Source organism: Piliocolobus tephrosceles, chromosome 6, assembly GCF_002776525.5.
Source record: "Piliocolobus tephrosceles isolate RC106 chromosome 6, ASM277652v3, whole genome shotgun sequence".
NCBI lineage: Eukaryota > Metazoa > Chordata > Mammalia > Primates > Cercopithecidae > Piliocolobus > Piliocolobus tephrosceles.
Window position 1 is genome coordinate 122,027,226 of NC_045439.1, and position 17,617 is coordinate 122,044,842.

Sequence of the window (17,617 nt, forward strand, 5' to 3'; positions counted from 1 at the left end):
TCTTTTCCTAACTGAATACCCTTGATTTCTTTCTCTTGCCTGATTGCCCTAGCCAGAACTTCCAACACTATGTTGAATAGGAGTGGTGAGAGAGGGCATCCCTGTCTTGTGCCAGTTTTCAAAGGGAATTTTTCCAGTTTTTGCCCATTCAGTATGATATTAGCTGTGGGTTTGTCATAAATAGCTCTTATTATTTTGAGGTACGTTCCATCAATACCGAATTTATTGAGCGTTTTTAGCATGAAGGGCTGTTGAATTTTGTCAAAAGCCTTTTCTGCATCTAGTGAGATAATCATGTGGTTCTTGTCTTTGGTTCTGTTTATACGCTGGATTACGTTTATTGATTTGCGAATGTTGAACCAGCCTTGCATCCCAGGGATGAAGCCCCCTAGTGAGCTTTTCTATGGGAGCAGGGGTTAGCAGGAGATAGGGAGAGTTGGAGGGATGGAATTCAGAGGCCAGTATGGAGGGCAATTTGTACGACAAATCAAGTTCAAATTCTGATTCTGCCACTTCCTGGCTGTCAAACCTTGGGAAGTTGTTCAACCTATCAAAACCTCAAGTTTCTTCATCTATAAAAAGGCAATAATAACACATCACCTCCTAGGGTTGTTGAAAGGAGTAAGAGGATAATGTAGGTAAAGTCCTCATACCTGGCACAGAGTAAGGACTCAAAAAGGTTAAACACTATTACTGAAAACAGTTCTGGAGAACTCTGAGGGTGTGGGAAGTGAGGTGCAGCATTGTAGATAAGACAGAAGGGTGGACTTCATGAGAAAATGGCTTGCTTTCCAATTCCAAACTCCCAAGCAAGGGGAGATGCCAATGACATGGTAGGAGCAAAGAGGAAAAAGCTCAGCCTCTAGCTAGAATCCCCCAAAACCTGAAGAACACGGAGAGCTGCAGCCTTTAGGAGGTATCAAAGTGCCGGAAAGTCAAGGTGGGACATCGACCAATGTCTAGAGCCAACTGATGGATGTTGGGCAGCTAAAGAGGGAAGGGGCATGGGATACCTTCCTTCTTGCTTGTTGCCATTGGGCAGGCATTGGAGACCCTACTGCTGAATGGAGTGCTAACCCTGGTGCTAGAGGAGGATGGAACTGCAGTGGACAGTGAGGACTTCTTCCAGCTGCTAGAGGATGACACGTGCCTGATGGTGTTAGAGTCCGGTCAGAGCTGGAGCCCCACGAGGGTAAGAGGCCTATACTGGGGCTGTTTCCACTGCCCGTCCTTTAGAGCTTTCCTGGGCTTCCTCTCTAGCTTAACCCTGATCCTGGGGACCAGGTGCAGAGGGAGTTGTGGAATTGTCAAGGATGCCACACAGTGGACAGAAAGTCTAAGCAAGGGAGAGTCTGACACAGTGCCGACGGAGATTAGTGGTGGGTGTCTGGTGTGAGGATATACTGCACTGACAAGGGTGTCCTACAGAGTGGAGTGCTGTCATATGGCCTGGGACGGGAGAGGCCTAAGCACAGCAAGGACATCGCCCGCATCACCTTTGACGTGTACAAGCAAAACCCTCGAGACCTCTTTGGCAGCCTGAATGTCAAAGCCACATTCTACGGGTTCTACTCTATGAGTTGTGACTTTCAAGGACTCGGCCCAAAGAAAGTACTCAGGTCAGAAATCAACATGTCATACTTCCCCATCCCCTACAGTTGGATAGTCCCCATAACTCCTCCTCCTGCACCCACCTACCCCTAGTTAGCTCTTGCTTGTGGAAAGTCCTCATCTCACAGCTTGATGGCTTCCTCCCAGGTTTCCCAAATCATCTGATTTCCTCTCGTCTCTGCCCTTCAGGGAGCTCCTTCGTTGGACCTCCACATTGCTGCAAGGCCTGGGCCACATGTTGCTGGGAATTTCCTCCACCCTTCGTCATGTAGTGGAGGGGGCTGAGCAGTGGCAGCAAAAGGGCCGCCTCCATTCCTACTAAGAAGGGGCTCTGAGCTTCTGCCCCCAGAATCATTCCAAGAGACACACTGCAAAGACTATGACAGCATCAAATTTCAGGACCTGCAGACAGTACAGGCTAGATAACTCACCCAATTTCCCCATTGTCCTCTGATCTGCTTGTGAGAGAACCTTTCAGCATAATGCCTCACGTCCCAAGTCTATACCCTTACCTGAAGAATGCTGTCCTTTCCTAGCCACCTTTCTGGCCTCCCACTTGCCCTGAAAGGCCACAAGCCTGTCCCCCAGGCATCTTGATCCCAGTCTGATTGCTGCTACATCTAACCCCTACCAATGCCTCCTGTCCCTAGACTCCCCAGCGCACTGATGACAGCCCTCCGACTTAACCCTGAGATGTCTTCATATCCTTCCCCCCAAACTAACAAAAACATTTCCAATAAAAATATAAAATATTTACCACTACGACTTTTGACTCCAATTTAAACCAGGAAAGGGATGGGGTGGATACCCCCTTTTGCCCTCCCCCATCAACACGCAGTCCCAGATCCAAAGCCTCAGTCTTCAAGTATGGAGTTCAATGCCCGCCTCCGCTTGGCCACCGCACCCTGCTGCTGTTCCCAAGCCTCTCGTCGCTTTAAGAAGGTAGTCAATGCCACATTTCTAGCCACATGGTGGCCGAAAGGGTCTCTTATCAGCTCCTGGTTCTGCTCCCCTGCAAAGGGAACCACTCATGTTTAGTACCACCATGCTCAAAGACAGACTCTACCTGAGGTAAAAGTCCCTCCATTTCCCCCAGACCCTGGGACTGCCACTGGGATACAGTGAACACTTCACTTTCCAAAGAACAGAAGTCAGAGGGAGGGGTGAGGGCAGAGGACTGCATAATCAGTCAGCGGGAGGGAAGGGGAAAGCAGACTGCTAAGAACCCATGAGCAAGACCACCCTTTGGAACTAAAGACTGTTGAATTTCAGTAGACTTCCCAACCACCCAGTGATCTGGAGTAAGAGAGGGGAAGAGTCTGGAAACATCAAAGACAGGGGCTGGTACTCACCCAGCTCAGCAGCAATTTCCTTCCGAGCCCCCAAGGCTGCTCCACTCCAGATGGCATCTAGCACACGGCTGCCATGGCGACTACAGGCCAGAGCCACATATTGTCCCTGTATTGAGACAAGCAAAGTAGGTCTCCCTAGCAAAGTCCACAAAAGTGTATTTTGGGAGCTTGCAGGGAGTGAATTTTCTGAAGAGTTTACGGGCTGAATTAAAATAGTCTAGTAATTACATAGCCTTTTGGAGTCTGAAGGTACAGTCCTGAGAAAGCTCATATTCTCTAAATGGATGATGGTGGGGAATCAAGGCAGAAGCCAGAAATCTAACCTTTAGGTTCTGCAGCACACGGCGGCGCTGCTTGCGTGTCACAGAAGGGCTGGTCAGGATGGCATCCAGCACATGAGAGCCAGCAGGACTCTGGGCCAGGACCAGAAGTTGTGGTCCCGTCAAGGCACCCAGACTTCGAAGTACAAGACCAGGAGCGGAGAAGTGCAGCAGATGCTGGAGCAGTAGAGACCCAAGGACTGTCACGTCCCCCAAGGCCCTGGCTGCGGCCATTTCCACCTGGGAGCGCAGAGATAGGAAATTAGGAGGCACCAACAAGCCAGGTGGATGAGCCCATCCCCAGAACACTGCCACGTCCACCTAGATGAAGTCACCACTCTCACCTCAGAAGTCAGAGGCTTGCTAAACCCTAGGAGGCCTGGCTCCCAATTAGTCACTGGCTTGGCCTCTCCCCTACCTCACCTGGTGCTCTGCAGGCACTGCCCCCTCCTCCTCCATCAGTCCATAGTACACCTCATACGCCATCAAAGTGGCAAAGAGAGGCACACAGGCCACTTGCCGGGATGAGGGCTCTGCACAGTGGAATGCCTAAAGGAGAAGACAAAATATGATGAACCTGAGAACTTCTCCATCCCTAACCTCAACTTTAAGGGAACACCTTCAGGAAAGGAAAGAAGCCCCAACTCCAAAAGAATGTGAGCTCCATGAGAGCAGGATATCATGCCTTGCTGTATCCCCAGTCTCTATCACATACAGGGATTAATAAACGTTTATCCCTTAAATAAACTTCTCTCTTAGTTCTGGGAGACAAGTTTTGTTCCAAGACTGTGAAATAGCATTTGGCCTCAGCCGGGCGCAGTGAGTTGAGACTGCACCATTGCACTCCAGCCTGGGCAACAAGAGCGAAACTCTGTCTCAAAAAAAAAAAAAAAAAAATTAGCCGGGAGTGGTGGCGGGCACCTATAGGCCTCACTTTCCCCCATTCCTGTGAACTCCTTGGGCATCAGACTTCCTGAGTCCAGAGGTACAACAACTTAAGATTAGATAAGTCCTAACAGGTAGAAGTTGGACTGAGGGCATAAACGGATTGTGGGTAATATCCACTCACCTCCAACAAGAGCTGTAGGACCTTGGCTTGGTAGGCCCCAACTCTGCGACAGGCCCCCACTAGGGCAATGACTACCCCTGGGTGGCCCTGGGCCAATACAGCTTCCAGGACAGGGCTCAGCTCCTCAAACATAGGGAACAGCTGATGGGAAACATGGGATGTAACTTTGGCATTCTGGTAATGGTGGACCACATTATTCAGAGAAACCTTCCCAGTGAAAACAACTAAAAATGCTAGATAAAACATAAAAAGCATTGCCAGTATCAGGACTTTTGTTTGGCTAGATAAGGCCCAGGACAAGGGGGCAGTCTTAGAGGTGCCACCTCACAGGAAGGAACTTTAAGTGGCTCTTCTCTATGTGTAAGGGAGAACTAGAGGCAAGGGGGGACTAAAATTAAACCTGCCCTTCCACTCTAACACCCAATGCATGAGACCACAGGGAAGCCCACCTTAGTCCTAAGCAGCAAAGGAAAAGAGCAGCTATGGCAACAGCTCTAGCACTCATGTGGGCTTAGAGCCAAGTACCAGAGTCCGGGTAGGCCATGGAACCTCAAGCTGTAAACCTGAATGAAGCCTGTCTCTTGCTGGTCCTCATACCTGAGAGAAGTCAAAACAAATCCTCACTGGAAGGTGGGCAAATTTATCCTAAGCTCTGGAAAACCTCAAGGAATAGCTTTTCAAGGGCAATGGCCAGCACAATGTCAAAAATATATAGAGGCAGACAGACCATAAAATAAGGTCCAATGATCAAGAATTAGCAGAAACAGAACCAGCTCAGGTTTCCAACTCACCAGCTCAGGGGTAGTGACTGCATCCAGTAAGCGCTGCAAAGGGAAGTTGGCAATGGGATGTGCAGCCAGGGTCTGCAGCTGCCCCTGCAAGTGCTCCTCAAAGAGGCTCTGGAGCCTTGGGGGCTCCAACACCAGCAGGACCTGCTCCAGGAGTCTAGAGCTCGTCTGATCTCGGAGAAATAGCAGTAGGGGACTGGGGACAAGAAGGGCATCAGGTAGTCTTAACTCTATTTCATGCAAAATACAGTTGCACTACATCACCTCATTCATTTCACACAGCCCCACCAACTTTGAATGATCCTGAGGCCCTGACCATACCTGCCATCTACTGAGGAACTGCGAGTACTCAGGTAGCCAATCACAGCATTGCAGAGATAAGCGCAAAACTGGGGAAGTTTGTGGTGTAAAACCTGTAAAGCCACTTGAAGACAGAAGCTGGAGATCTTATCAGTGATAAACACTGTGGAGAGAAGGCAGAAATAAAGCAGCTTTCTCAAAGTCCAGACAACCTGCATAACCTCAAACTTTAGGCAACAAGATACAGGGCACTATGGACACAAAGGGACTATACGAAGTGCTTTGAACATCAAACCAGACCAGGTTTGAAAAGAAGAGGAATAACCTGACCTGAGGGCCTTGCTTGGTGGTAAAATCACCTCCAGAAAAGTAGATACGAGACCCTCCTCCTACTTCCCTCCTTACCTGCAATGTCCTTCAGAAAGGAGGAGGTCAAGTCCTGAAGGCGATTTAAAAAGGTTTCAGGGACTTCAAAATCAGCTGGCTTACATTCCCGAGCTGGGGCCTTCTGTGCTTCTGAAGGAAGATTAAGAACATGTGCAGTGGGGAGATCACAAACCGTCACCCAGGAGAGAAAAATTCCATAGATGGACAAGGATTCCACTTGGAGATGCAGAACAGATGTAATACAACTGAATGTCTCTTCTGGATGACAGAACTGAGACTACATTTCTGTCTTGATATTTCTAAGAAACTTCAACCAGCTTCCCCATGGTCCACAGAAGACAGTTCAACCTCCTCAGTCAGGTAGTCAAGGCATTCCAAAATTAAGCCTCATTTAAACTCGCTAACTTTATTTCCCAGAGTTTTTCAAAACATGGATCACAGCTCAAGACTGTATCATGAAATCAAGTTGGCAGTCTCAACTTGTTTTTTTTTTTTTTAATGAAATAGAGCAGAATAAAGTTTTGAAAAGGAAAAAAATAAAATAAAATAACAGAGTGGACTGCATGTAGTAAGGGTATTCTTTCCTGAACTTTTGCTTGAGTCCAGTATGTATGTTACTTTTGCTTGAGTCCATTTAAATGTTAAGTCATGCTTAAAAAGAAAAATTTCTCCTCCTGTGTCCATTCTAATAGCTGTCCCCCAAACACAACTGTACATCCCTACCTCTGGGCCTCTGCACACACTAATCTTTGGCTTGCTAAAGCCCTGTTCAGATTAGGACAGGTCAAGCTAATTCTTCCAGGTCAAGCTCCCCCATGAAGACTTAGTCTTCTGTTTACTGTCTCCTTCTGAACTTTCTAAATTCTTCTTCCCCCTAGGTCCACTCTCCTCTTGTAATACTTACCAGATGATTGGGAACCACGGGGCCTGGCTCTCTCAGACTCCAGAATAGTCCCTCCTAACACCTGAAGCAGAGTTCTGACCACGAAGCTGCCATGTGTGTCTCCACAGTAGAAAAGAAAATCATCACACACCTCAGCGGCTAGTTCCAGGACCAGCTCCTCCAGGGTCTCCGTGGGACCATCCTTCCCATCCTCCCCTTCCTGCTCCTCCTCCTCCTCCGCAGCACTCCCCAGCAATCGAGGGAGCTGTAGCAAAGCACTTTGCAATACATGGACCCCGCATCGGTGACAGGCCACAGTGCGCAAGTTGGAGCGCAGAGCAGCCCATACGCGACAAAGCGGTTTCAAGGGACTGAATCCCAACAGTTCCTGCAGCATCTCACTGCCAGTCCTGTTAGTGGACAAAGCTAGGGCCTGAGTCTCTACTTCCTTCATAATATTATGCACCATCAGATCTGGAAAAGTGAAGAAAAACACACTTTGAAGAGACTTAGTAGACAATACGGTTATGTACCCTCACTTAACCAAGGGTCGTGGGTGGGAGGCCGAGGAAGAGGACATGGGAAATGAAACTAAGTCCCCACGCCCTGCCGACCCGAGAAAGTTTCCTTGCCTGCCCTGGATTTGATGCTCTTGGTCTAAACCCCGAAGTTGCTGCCTACCTCGTTCTTCCCCAGTCTCGGGAGCCTCTTTCAATGCTGACAGCGCCCGGCGGAAATATCCCAGAGCTTCGGGGCTCAGGTGCGGGTGCAAATCTGGAGGCGGCTCCGAGCGCCTATCCGGAGGCGGCCAGGGTTGCCGCTTACTGCCGGGTAAGGGGCGCCCCGACCCCTTGGCCCCGCGCCCCCGTTTGCCACCAGCTGGGAACCGGCGCCCCACCTTGTGTGGAGAGCGCGGACCCAGCCCCATGTGTGTTTCGGGACCCCTCCGGCTGCAAAAGTTTCCTTAGCTGCGGACGAACCTTCAACGTCGCCAAGCGTGTGCCTGGCCCAAACCAAGTTCAGAAACGCGGGCGCGCTCCTGACGCAGCTACTACGTCATAGTTACGCGCGGCCCCAGCCGGGCGGGGTGGGTGTGACCCCCATATCGCTCCGCCCCATCCGCGGGTTCTAACTTTGACCCAGGACTCCGCCCTTCGATCCCAGCACAGAATCGCTCCGGGTCCTACTGTAGAATCAGTCCTTGAACACTGCCTCCACGTCACCAGCTCAATCTGGGCCAGAACCCAGACTTCCACCGCAGCCCCGCAATTTGCCCCAGTCGTAGTCACTTCGTTGCGCCCCTACGGCCGGAATTAAAGTTCTCGAACTATACGTGTATGGCGAGCTAGTCAGCGCGAGGACCTCAGCGGCAGCGCAGGTGGCAGGTAAGCGGCACACGCGCCTCACATTTAGGGTTTCGGATCTCCAGGCTTCCCGCTCGTCCCCGGCCCGGAAGCTGCGCCTCTGGCTCAGCTGGACTGGGTCAGGCCAGGGACCGGAGTTCCAGATAGCCCAGGACTCTGCTTGGACGCGCTCCGAGGGGCTGCCGCGCCAGATTCCCCCATCCAGGCAGCCACACTCAGAGGGTCGTAGCAGTTGTCCACCTCTGGACAGTCCCACTCAGCCGCTTCTTCACTCTCTGGGCGTCCCAAAAGACAGTCAGCCTTGTCCTCAGGCCCACACCCAGTTGTCCGCCTCTGACTCCCTTACCCTTAGGGCTGCACCCAGTTGTCCGCCTCTGACTCCTCTCCCCTCAAAGGATTCTTACTCTGGCTCCTCCTCTCACCCCTAGTGAGGCTCCCCCCCCCACCCCCGCCCCAACACACACACAGTCTCCAGGCTTCCCTCAGAGCAAGTCTTTGCTTCCACAGACCTTCCTCCTTTGCCTGTGAGTCATGGCAGCTCCCATGAAGGGCAAAGTGTGTGTGGTGACTGGTGCCTCCAGAGGTATTGGCCGTGGCATTGCCTTGCAGCTCTGCAAAGCAGGTGCCACAGTTTACATCACTGGCCGCCATCCAGACACCCTTCGTGTTGCTGCTCAGGAGGTGAGTGCTTCCTCTGGGACCACAGTTGCAGAAACCACCCAAGAGAGCCCTTCCACTTAACCGCTCCCTTTCCTAATCCCTTACCTGAAACTATAATACTACTCAACAAGATGTGAATATTTATTCAAAGTGGAAATTTAAAACCCTGTAAATAACTTCAGGTAAGGTAGAATTTTGCCGCCCAGTGAGTTTTATGAAAAAACTTTGTTTGAGCCAGGCATGGTGGCATGTGCCTATAGTCGCAGCAGCTACTCTGGAGGCTGAGGCAGGAGGATCGCTTGAGCCTAGGAGTTGAGCCATGATCACGCCACTGCACTCCAGTCTAGACGACAGAGGGAGACACTGTCTTAAAAAAAAAAAAGAAAGAAAAGAAAAGAAAGAAAGAAAAAGAAAAGAACTTTGTGTTTGAGAGCAGAGATTTTGGAATTGTAACTAAAGGGTTGTGGACCTGTGTTTTCCTCTATTTTAGGCAAGACTTTATTGAACTGTACATTTTTTGCTTATTTACTAGACTTCAGTTAAATGAATATTTGAGTATCCATGATTTGCTAGGCATTGGGTAAAGCACGGAAGTTATCAAGACTAATAAGATCTAATTTCTGCTCTTCAAAGATTCAGTCCATGGTGGAGTACAGTGGCTCATGCCTGGAGTCCCAGCCCTTTGGGAGGCCAAGGCAGCAAGATCACTTATCTGCAATGTCCTTCAGAAAGGAGGAGGTCAGGTCCTGAAGGCAATTTAAAAAGGTTTCAGGGACTTCAATCAGCTGGCTTACATTCCTGAGCTGGGGCCTTCTGTGCTTCTGAAGGAAGATTAAGAACATGTGCAGCCTTTTGGAGACCAGTCTGGGCAACACAGCTAGACCCAGTCTCTACAAAAAATATTTTTTGAATAATTAGCTGGGCACGGTGGCCTGCACCTGTAGTACCACCTACTTGGGAAGCTGAAGCAGGAGGATCGTTTGAGCCCAGGAGTTCGAGGTTGCAGTGAGCTATGATTGCACCGCTGCACTCCAGCCTGGGTGACAGTGAGATCCTGTCTCTAAAAAAAAAATTAAAATTAAAAATGAAGATAGAGTCCAACAGGAAATAAAGTACAGGAAACAGTCATTTCAATGTAATGTGAATATGGTAAATTGTAAGAAGGAGATACACACAGAATACTCTAGGCGTGTTGGGGAGCATCCAGATGACACAGGAGAGTGGCTAGGGAAAGTGGTTTGGGAAAGCATCCTGGAGGAGGTAGGTGGTTCTTGAACTGAGTTTTGAAAGGTAAGAGTTAGGTAAAGGAAGTTAGGAAAACCTTTCCAACAGAGGGAGCTGCATAAGCATAGGGACGGTGTGTGAAAGAGTAGATGTTGAGATAATGCAAGGGAAGAGTAGTGAGTGAGAGGCTGGAGAGGAAAGAGTAGGTCTTGGAAGACCCTAGAAGAGAACTCAGGCTTCATTCTCTAAGAGATGGAGATCCAGTTAGGAGATTTTGAACAGGGTTTGTGTTTTAGATGGTTCGTACTGGCTGGATTATGAAGAATTAATTTAAGGCAGACAGACTAGAGGTCAGGTGAGTAGTTGGGAGGCATTGCAGTAGTTCAGGCAAGGAGGGTAATAGGGGAGGATCCATAAATTTGGAGAATAGGACGATTGTTCTTGGATAAGGGACTCTTCTTCCTCTGAAGTTGGAGGTTTGTGGGCATTTGTAGAGAGTGAGACAGAACAGAAAGTAGAAATCATTCATGGCTGATAGCTTTGGTTTCTTCAGTTACCAAGCAGGAGCATTGGTGGAGTGAGGGTAAGAGAACTGGGACTGAGTAGAGGTTCTAGGTGAGTGGTGAAGGGTGGGAGCTAAGGGCATGAGAGATGGAAAAGACCACAACAAGGAAAAGGTTGCTTACTCATTTCTCAAGAACAGACTCCATGCCTCACTTGTTCTTACCCTCTACTTGCATTGTACTTTGAGAAGTACATTAAGAAGAAGGAGTGAACACCAATGCTCTTTAGTCTCCACATCCTCACTCCACACCACATGGTGGGCCTCAGTAAATGTTTGTAGATTATTAAAACTTACTTTGCAGTTCACCTTGTTCTGGGGTGGGGAGGCCTATCATTCCTGAAACTACTCAAACAGACACCAGAGGGCAGTGTTGCCTGCCATATTGTCTCTGCAGCTGGCTCTCCTAGGATTGTCTTCTCAGTGCTCAAGTCCACTTTTGGTTGAGGGAGTTTTGTCATGACTCACACCCGTGTGTGAATGTAAGCTCATATCCCCTGTCCTACTCCAGGCACAATCCCTCGGCGGCCGATGTGTGCCTGTGGTGTGCGATTCAAGCCAGGAGAGTGAAGTGCGAAGCCTGTTTGAGCAAGTGGCTCGGGAACAGCAAGGGCGTCTGGATGTGCTGGTCAACAACGCTTATGCAGGAGTCCAGGTACCCTTTGAACTTTGGTCCCAGCTCTACATTTCTGACCTCCCCCTCTGACCCCTGCATCTTCATCCCCACTCATTGTCCCTTCCATTACCTAGCCCCTCACACCTCCCAGCCTTCAGATCATTCATCACCCTTCCTGTGCCTTCCAGACGATCCTGAACACCAGGAATAAGGCATTCTGGGAAACCCCTGCCTCCATGTGGGATGATATCAACAACGTTGGACTCAGGTGGATGCTCCACTGCCAGGGCCCGTGTTCCCTCACTCACTTAGCCAGCTCAACAGCCAGGCCTTTCCTTACATGCCCTCTCCTTTTCCCTCTGGCCTCCCCCATCTCTTTCTTCTCCCTTCTGCTCCATTTGTCCCACTTACCTCTGGAGAAGTTCCATCCAGGTGAGTCTGTTCCTGAGAATGTCAACTCTTGCCTTGTTTTTGTCAGTAATTTTCATCAGAACAAGCCCTTGGCCTCTCTCCTGCCTCACTCTCTGCCCATCCAAATGAAAGACCCAGAAGGGAGAAAGCCTGCTCCTCTCAGTAATGCACACAGCCTGTAGTCTATACTTTCAAAATGGTTAGAGGGAGAAATTGTTTTGTTTTAGACCAGGAGAAGCTTAAGAAGAAGGAGTGAACACCAATGCTCTTTAGTCTCCACATCCTCACTCCACACCCACAGGCAAGGGCACTCACGGGTCAGAGTTGGGTGAGCAGGTATATCACTGGGTCACACCGGGTCATCTAGCCCAGGAGTCAGATGAAACACAGCATTTAGAATTCGCCTAGTGTAATGTGCACCAGTTATGCCTCTGTTACTGTTGGAATATGTTACGCTCTCATGTAATCAAGCCATGCCTGATGAATGTGATCAGTCACCTGTGGGAGTAACCACCAGATTATCGGCAAATATGTGACTAAAGCATGTAAGAACACCCGCCGCTCCAATTTTGGTACTCTGGTGACAGTCCCAAGGAAGCAGGATTAGAATGCAATTGTGATTTCCAAAGTTGAAGGAAGACCATTAGGACAGAGAAGGATGGTCAGGCCAAAGGCAAGAAAGGAACACCCTAAGAGCTGGAAATTGGCCAGTGTTCATGGCCATAGCCTCCAAAGAGAGGTGTCTTCCACACCCTCATCTCTTGCTGGCCTCAGCCTCCCAAAGTGTTAGGATCATAGGCATGAGCCACCACACTCAGTCCTGCCCTGCTCTTTGTATATACAGAAATATACATGTATCTTTGTATTTGTGTGTGTATGTGTGTGTGTGTCTTAATTTTAAGAAGTCAAATCTGTCAGTCTTTTATAATTTCTATCTGGGTGTGATGCTAAGAAAAGCCTTCCCCACCTCAAGTTTATAAACACATTTGATCATGTTTCTTTCAGTACTTCTGTGCTTTTATTTTTTATATTTAAATATTTGATCCTTTTAGGCTTAATTTTAAAATAATAAGTGAGACAGAGACCCAATTCTCCCAACTCAAATAACTGGTCAGTTGTCCCAAATGATCCATCTTTCCCCACTGACTTGACAGGTTCCTTTTGTAATACACTGCATTCTCACATATACTTGTATCTAATTATTCACTGTTTTGTTTCGTTGACTTATCAGTCTATTGTTACACTTGTACTGCATTCTTTTAACTATTATGTCTTGTACATTTTAATTTATTTTTTAGAGATGGGGTCTTGCTGTGCTGGCCAGGCTGGTCTCAAACTCCTGACCTCAAGCAATCCTCCCATCTCAGTCTCCCAAAATGCTGGGATTATAGACATAAGCCAGCATGCCTGGCCCCTGTGCATTTTCATATGGGTGACAACAGGGGTAGGGAAAGCAATCCCCCCACCCACAAGACATTAGTCCTTTTTTCAGAATTTTCCTGGCTGTTCCCTCTTTTTTTTTTTTTTTTTGTTTTTTTTTTTGAGACAGTCTCACTCTGTCACCCAGGTTGGAGTGCAGTGGCACAATCTCAGTTTACCGCAACCTCCGCCTCCTGGGCTTAAGAGATCCTCCTGCCTCAGGCTCCCGAGTAGCTGGGACTACAGGCACGTATCACCACACTTGGCTAATTTTTGTATTTTTAGTGTAGATGGGGTTTCACCATGTTGGCCAGTCTGGTCTCAAACTCCTGAGCTCAAGTGATCTGCCCCGCTGGCCTCCCAAAGTGCTGGGATTGCAGGCGTGAGCCACTGTGCCCAGCTTTTCTGGCTGTTCTCACATGTTTATTATTCTCATTGAGCTTTAGATTATTTTATCAATTTCTCCAAAAGGTCTTATTGAGATATAATCCAATTTGACTGAATCTATGGATTGATTTACATAGAAATGATGATTTACATGTCAGTTCTTAGCTTTGAAAGATTTTGTCTGTACTTATTCTGTCATAGTTTTATAGTTTTTCCATGTAGACACTATATATTTCTTAAATTTTCCCCCCCTGAGCAATTTTGTTTGTAATTGTTATCGTGATAGGGCTCTTGCCTTCCATTTCATCTTCTAAAGATTGTTGTTTCTCATCTGTTTCAGTGGTTTTTTTTTTTTGAAACGGAGTCTCACTCTGTCACCCAGGCTGGAGTCCAGTGGTGGCATGATCTCGGCTCACTGCAAGCTCCGCCTCCCGGGTTCATGCCATTCTCCTGCCTCAGCCTCCCGAGTAACTGGGACTACGGGCGCCCGCCACCATGCCTGGCTTATTTTTTTGCATTTTTAGTAGAGACTGGGTTTCACTGTGTTAGCCAGGATGGTCTCGATCTCCTGACCTCATGATCTTCCCACCTCAGCCTCCCAGAATGCTGGGATTACAGGTGTGAGCCACCACGCCCAGGCCTGTCAGTGGTTATTTTGACCAGTTTTCCTCTCAGAATATGGCCTCAAGCCCCTAATTCCTCAGGTTGCTACCCTGCCCTATGTAGCCTTCCTGGTGGACAACCACCACCAGAAGGCAGGGGAAGCTGCCGGAGGCTGTGGCACCCAGGCCAGCACTAACATGGTTCATTCCTTCTTCCCTTGCCGCACTTTCTAGAGGCCACTACTTTTGCTCTGTGTATGGGGCACGGCTGATGGTACCAGCTGGCCGGGGGCTCATCGTGGTCATCTCCTCCCCTGGAAGCCTGCAGTATATGTTCAACGTCCCCTATGGTGTGGGCAAAGCTGCGGTGAGGACCCAGTGGCATAGGAGCTGAGGAGGTAAAAGACAGTGATGGTACTTATAGCTCAGAAGGTACAGTCCCCAGTGGTCAGAATGGTAAGGCTGGCTCCTCTCAGCTCCTCCTCTGCCTCATCCATGGACAGTTCCTTTGCTTGTGCTCCTCTCGGTTGGCTAGAGTAGGCATCACACTGGGGAGGGTGGGCAGCTGAGACCTTGGGGCTCCTGGGAAGGGCAGGGTTGGTGGAGCATTCACAGTAGAAGCAGAGAGGGCAGGGCAGGAAAGTGACATGACAAGGTGGCTCTTACCTTGCCTTCCACCTCTCCACAGTGTGACAAGCTGGCTGCTGACTGTGCCCACGAGCTGCGGCGCCATGGGGTCAGCTATGTGTCTCTGTGGCCAGGAATTGTGCAGACAGAACTGCTGAAGGAGCATATGACAAAAGAGGAGGTCCTGAAGGATCCTGTGTTTAAGCAGGTTGGCAAGGGGAGAGCGAAGGAAGCAGAGGGGAGTCAGCCTCTCCATCCTCAATAACAAGACAATAACAAGAGCCGATACTCCCATTCACCAGGTGCTTACTGTGGCAGGTGCAGGGCTGAGCATGGGACACACATTATTTCCTTTAATCCTGTAAGGGAGATACCAGCTCCATTCTACGGATGGCAAAACTGAAACCCAGAGAGGTTTAGAAACTTGGTTTTTTTTTTGTTGTTGTTGTTGTTGTTTTGGTTTTTTTTTGAAACAGAGTCTCACTCTGTTGCCCAGGCTGGAGTGCAAGTGGTGCGATCTCGGCTCACTGCAACCTCTACCTCCTGGGTTCAAGCAATTTTCCTGCCTCAGCCTCCTGAGTAGCTGGGATTACAGGCGCCCGTCACCACGCCCAGCTGATTTTTGTATTTTTAGTAGAGACAGGGTTTCACCATGTTGGTCAGGCTGGTCTCGAACCCCTGACCTCGTGATCGACCTGCCCCAGCCTCCCAAAGTGCTGGGATTACAGGTGTGAGCCACCGTGCCCGGCAAAAACTTGTTGAAGGTCACATATGTCCTAAGTGGAAAGGCTGTCTAGCTCCAAAGCCCATGCACTCGACCCCCACACCAGCTAGCTTAGAAGGTCCAAACACTATTTGGCACTACCAGATCCTTCCACTTAGCAAAGACAGCAGATCCTGGTGCCAGGGAACAGGGCTCATCTGGATATGGGGAGGAGTGGCTCTGGCACCTGCCAATACTTTGGATCCTACAGGCCCTGCTTGAGGTCTTTGGCCTCTTTGGTCTTTGGTCTCTTTCTCCTGGAAACAGAAGTTGAAACCGGGAGACTTGGGCAGTGCTCTTGGAAATTAACCCTTCACTTCTCTGCCCCTGTTTTTCAGTTCAAATCAGTCTTCTCATCTGCAGAAACCACAGAATTGAGTGGCAAATGTGTGGTGGCTTTGGCAACAGGTGAAGTTTGGGGGCAGCTGGTAATAAGAAAGGGCATGGAGGATGTGTAGGGTGGTAGCATCCAGTGCCCAGATCTGGCTCGGGAGTTGATTGAGGAACATGTCATTCTTTTCTCTGTTTTTTGAGGCCCAGGGGGTCAGCATTCCCAGTTTGAGGTCTGGGAACCTTAGGAGTGAGCTCCTGGGAAGTGTGGAAAAAGTCCGAGGCCCAAGAGCCTTCCTAGGAACAGAAAGAAAGAGTTTTCCAGGGCTCCTGAGTCTGTCTCAGCCGTGCCCTGTCCAACTGGGCCCAAACCTTGTCATCTGCACGCTCCCCTGCCTGCCATCTCCACCTGTCTCTATGCCCGCAGATCCCAATATCCTGAGCCTGAGTGGTAAGGTGCTACCATCCTGTGACCTTGCTCGACGCTATGGCCTTCGGGATGTGGACGGTGAGGACCCTGGCACAGCAGCCAGCCTTGACTGCTATTCCCTCTGTTCCCTGCCCACTCCTCCCTCGGTCTCTCCAGCCAAGGTGAGGGTATGTGAGGAGTGGGAAATGAGAATCTAATCCTCCTACTCCTATTGTTCCCAGGCCGTCCTGTCCAAGACTATTTGTCTTTGAGCTCTGTTCTCTCACACGTGTCCGGCGTGGGCTGGCTGGCCTCCTACTTGCCCTCCTTCCTCCGTGTGCCCAAGTGGATTATTGCCCTCTACACTAGCAAGTTCTAACCCTCCTGGTCTGACACCACATCTCCGCTTGTCTTCTCATTTGGGCTTGGTGGTTGGTCCTATCTCAATGAAACAGCAGCCTTTCTTGCCTACCCATACCCTTGATATGAAGAGAAGGACTCTGCTGTGTGTCCGTGGTGAGTTCTGGGGTCTGCCTAGGTCCTTTCTTTGTGCCTTGGTTTTCCTTGTCCTTCTTTTTACTTTTTGCCTTAGTATTGAAAAATGCTCTGGGAGCTAATAAAAGTCTCATTTCTCTTTCAATATGTTTTTGACTGCTGATTCTGTGCTCGGCAACAGGTTACCTATTTGGTAGAAGGACTCAAAGATGTATAAATGTGAAGCTTCTCAAGGGGTTCTGCCCCAGGACAAGACCCCTTTCCTCCAGACCTGTTCCTGCTCTGCCCTGCAAGACCTATTTCCCATGCCCCAGCTGAGGAGCAGAGTCACTCCACAGCTGGAAGCGGGCACATCCAGTCACACTGGTTTTCCACCCCCATTCCACCATCTCTTCAGAGATGCCTACTACCTTCTAGCTGGGCCTGATCTCTGACTGAGGCCCAGTCCAGCAAAGGTAGATTCCTTGGTGTTTATGATTTCCTGGAACTTGGGGAGAAGGTACTGCCTGAATCCAAGTGAGGGACAGAGGAATAGCTGTGACACCGACAACTCTCATCCTTCCTCTCAGGATGGTACTACCTGAATTGCTTTCTGCAGAACTAATTGCATGAGCCCTATAGAGCTGCCTTGCCTATGCAGGAGGCTGTCCTAGCCTGAAGCAAGGCAATGGGGTGTGTTCCTAAGAGGAGCCAAGGGCTATTTTGAGGGATCCTTCCACCCAACAGCCTAGATAACCATCCAAAGTGATAGGATGGCTGCCATAAATCAGAGAAGCATAAATCATTTTACTTATTCCAAATCTTCAGAGTGAGAGCTGAGGCTTCCCCAGGCTGCCCATGAGGTTGGCAGAACTCTTCCTGTGGCTTTCTGGGGACCGTCCCCGGTTACCATTCCAGTGGTGAGTGGAGTGACTCACCGGCTTGTGAGAGCTGCTGCTGCGCATCTCTTCTAAGTCCTCATTCAGTGACTTCATGTGGTGTCTTGAACCAGCCATGGCGACAGTACATGTCCCATGGAAGTCCACAAATGCTGCCAAT

At 49.4% G+C, this 17,617-nt stretch overlaps 3 protein-coding genes across 4 annotated transcripts in view; 2 read left to right on the plus strand and 1 right to left on the minus strand.

Moving 5' to 3' along the window:
• The window catches only part of CIDEB (cell death inducing DFFA like effector b), a 12,109-nt gene extending 9,736 nt beyond the window's left edge, over positions 1 to 2,373 (plus strand). For both annotated transcript variants that reach the window (XM_023227326.1, XM_023227327.3), the window contains exons 5-7: positions 1,043 to 1,192; positions 1,429 to 1,619; positions 1,801 to 2,373. In XM_023227326.1, the coding sequence (XP_023083094.1) occupies positions 1,043 to 1,192; positions 1,429 to 1,619; positions 1,801 to 1,933 (474 nt within the window). In that variant the 3' untranslated portion in view covers positions 1,934 to 2,373. The remainder of the gene's footprint in view (positions 1 to 1,042; positions 1,193 to 1,428; positions 1,620 to 1,800) is intronic.
• NOP9 (NOP9 nucleolar protein) lies at positions 2,349 to 7,760 on the minus strand. Its single transcript, XM_023227325.2, has 10 exons — positions 7,392 to 7,760; positions 6,732 to 7,184; positions 5,846 to 5,956; positions 5,462 to 5,603; positions 5,144 to 5,336; positions 4,353 to 4,493; positions 3,707 to 3,832; positions 3,287 to 3,523; positions 2,964 to 3,069; positions 2,349 to 2,623 (listed from the first exon to the last, which is right to left on the minus strand). The coding sequence occupies exons 1-10, from the start codon at positions 7,636 to 7,638 to the stop codon at positions 2,466 to 2,468; spliced, it is 1,914 nt and encodes a 637-aa protein (XP_023083093.1). The 5' UTR covers positions 7,639 to 7,760; the 3' UTR covers positions 2,349 to 2,465.
• A 70-nt stretch (positions 7,761 to 7,830) lies between these two features.
• On the plus strand, positions 7,831 to 16,724 carry DHRS1 (dehydrogenase/reductase 1). The gene is made up of 9 exons (XM_023227329.2): positions 7,831 to 8,095; positions 8,582 to 8,755; positions 11,032 to 11,175; positions 11,325 to 11,404; positions 14,190 to 14,322; positions 14,644 to 14,790; positions 15,684 to 15,753; positions 16,103 to 16,183; positions 16,327 to 16,724. The coding sequence occupies exons 2-9, from the start codon at positions 8,606 to 8,608 to the stop codon at positions 16,461 to 16,463; spliced, it is 942 nt and encodes a 313-aa protein (XP_023083097.1). The 5' UTR covers positions 7,831 to 8,095; positions 8,582 to 8,605; the 3' UTR covers positions 16,464 to 16,724.
• The last annotated feature ends 893 nt before the right edge of the window (positions 16,725 to 17,617 follow it).

Bases quoted from the DNA above. Each gene is read 5' to 3' on its own strand.
- NOP9 (XM_023227325.2), bottom strand. From the start codon at position 7,638: ATGGGGCTGGGTCCGCGCTCTCCACACAAGGTGGGGCGCCGGTTCCCA. The intron at 3,833-4,352 runs GTGAGTGGATAT...CTTCTCCTTTAG, and splicing joins TCCTACAGCTCTTGTTGGAG to GCATTCCACTGTGCAGAGCC. The intron at 3,070-3,286 runs GTTAGATTTCTG...GTCTCAATACAG, and splicing joins GTGTGCTGCAGAACCTAAAG to GGACAATATGTGGCTCTGGC.
- DHRS1 (XM_023227329.2), top strand. From the start codon at position 8,606: ATGGCAGCTCCCATGAAGGGCAAAGTGTGTGTGGTGACTGGTGCCTCC. The intron at 8,756-11,031 runs GTGAGTGCTTCC...GTCCTACTCCAG, and splicing joins TTCGTGTTGCTGCTCAGGAG to GCACAATCCCTCGGCGGCCG. The intron at 15,754-16,102 runs GTGAAGTTTGGG...CTATGCCCGCAG, and splicing joins TGTGGTGGCTTTGGCAACAG to ATCCCAATATCCTGAGCCTG.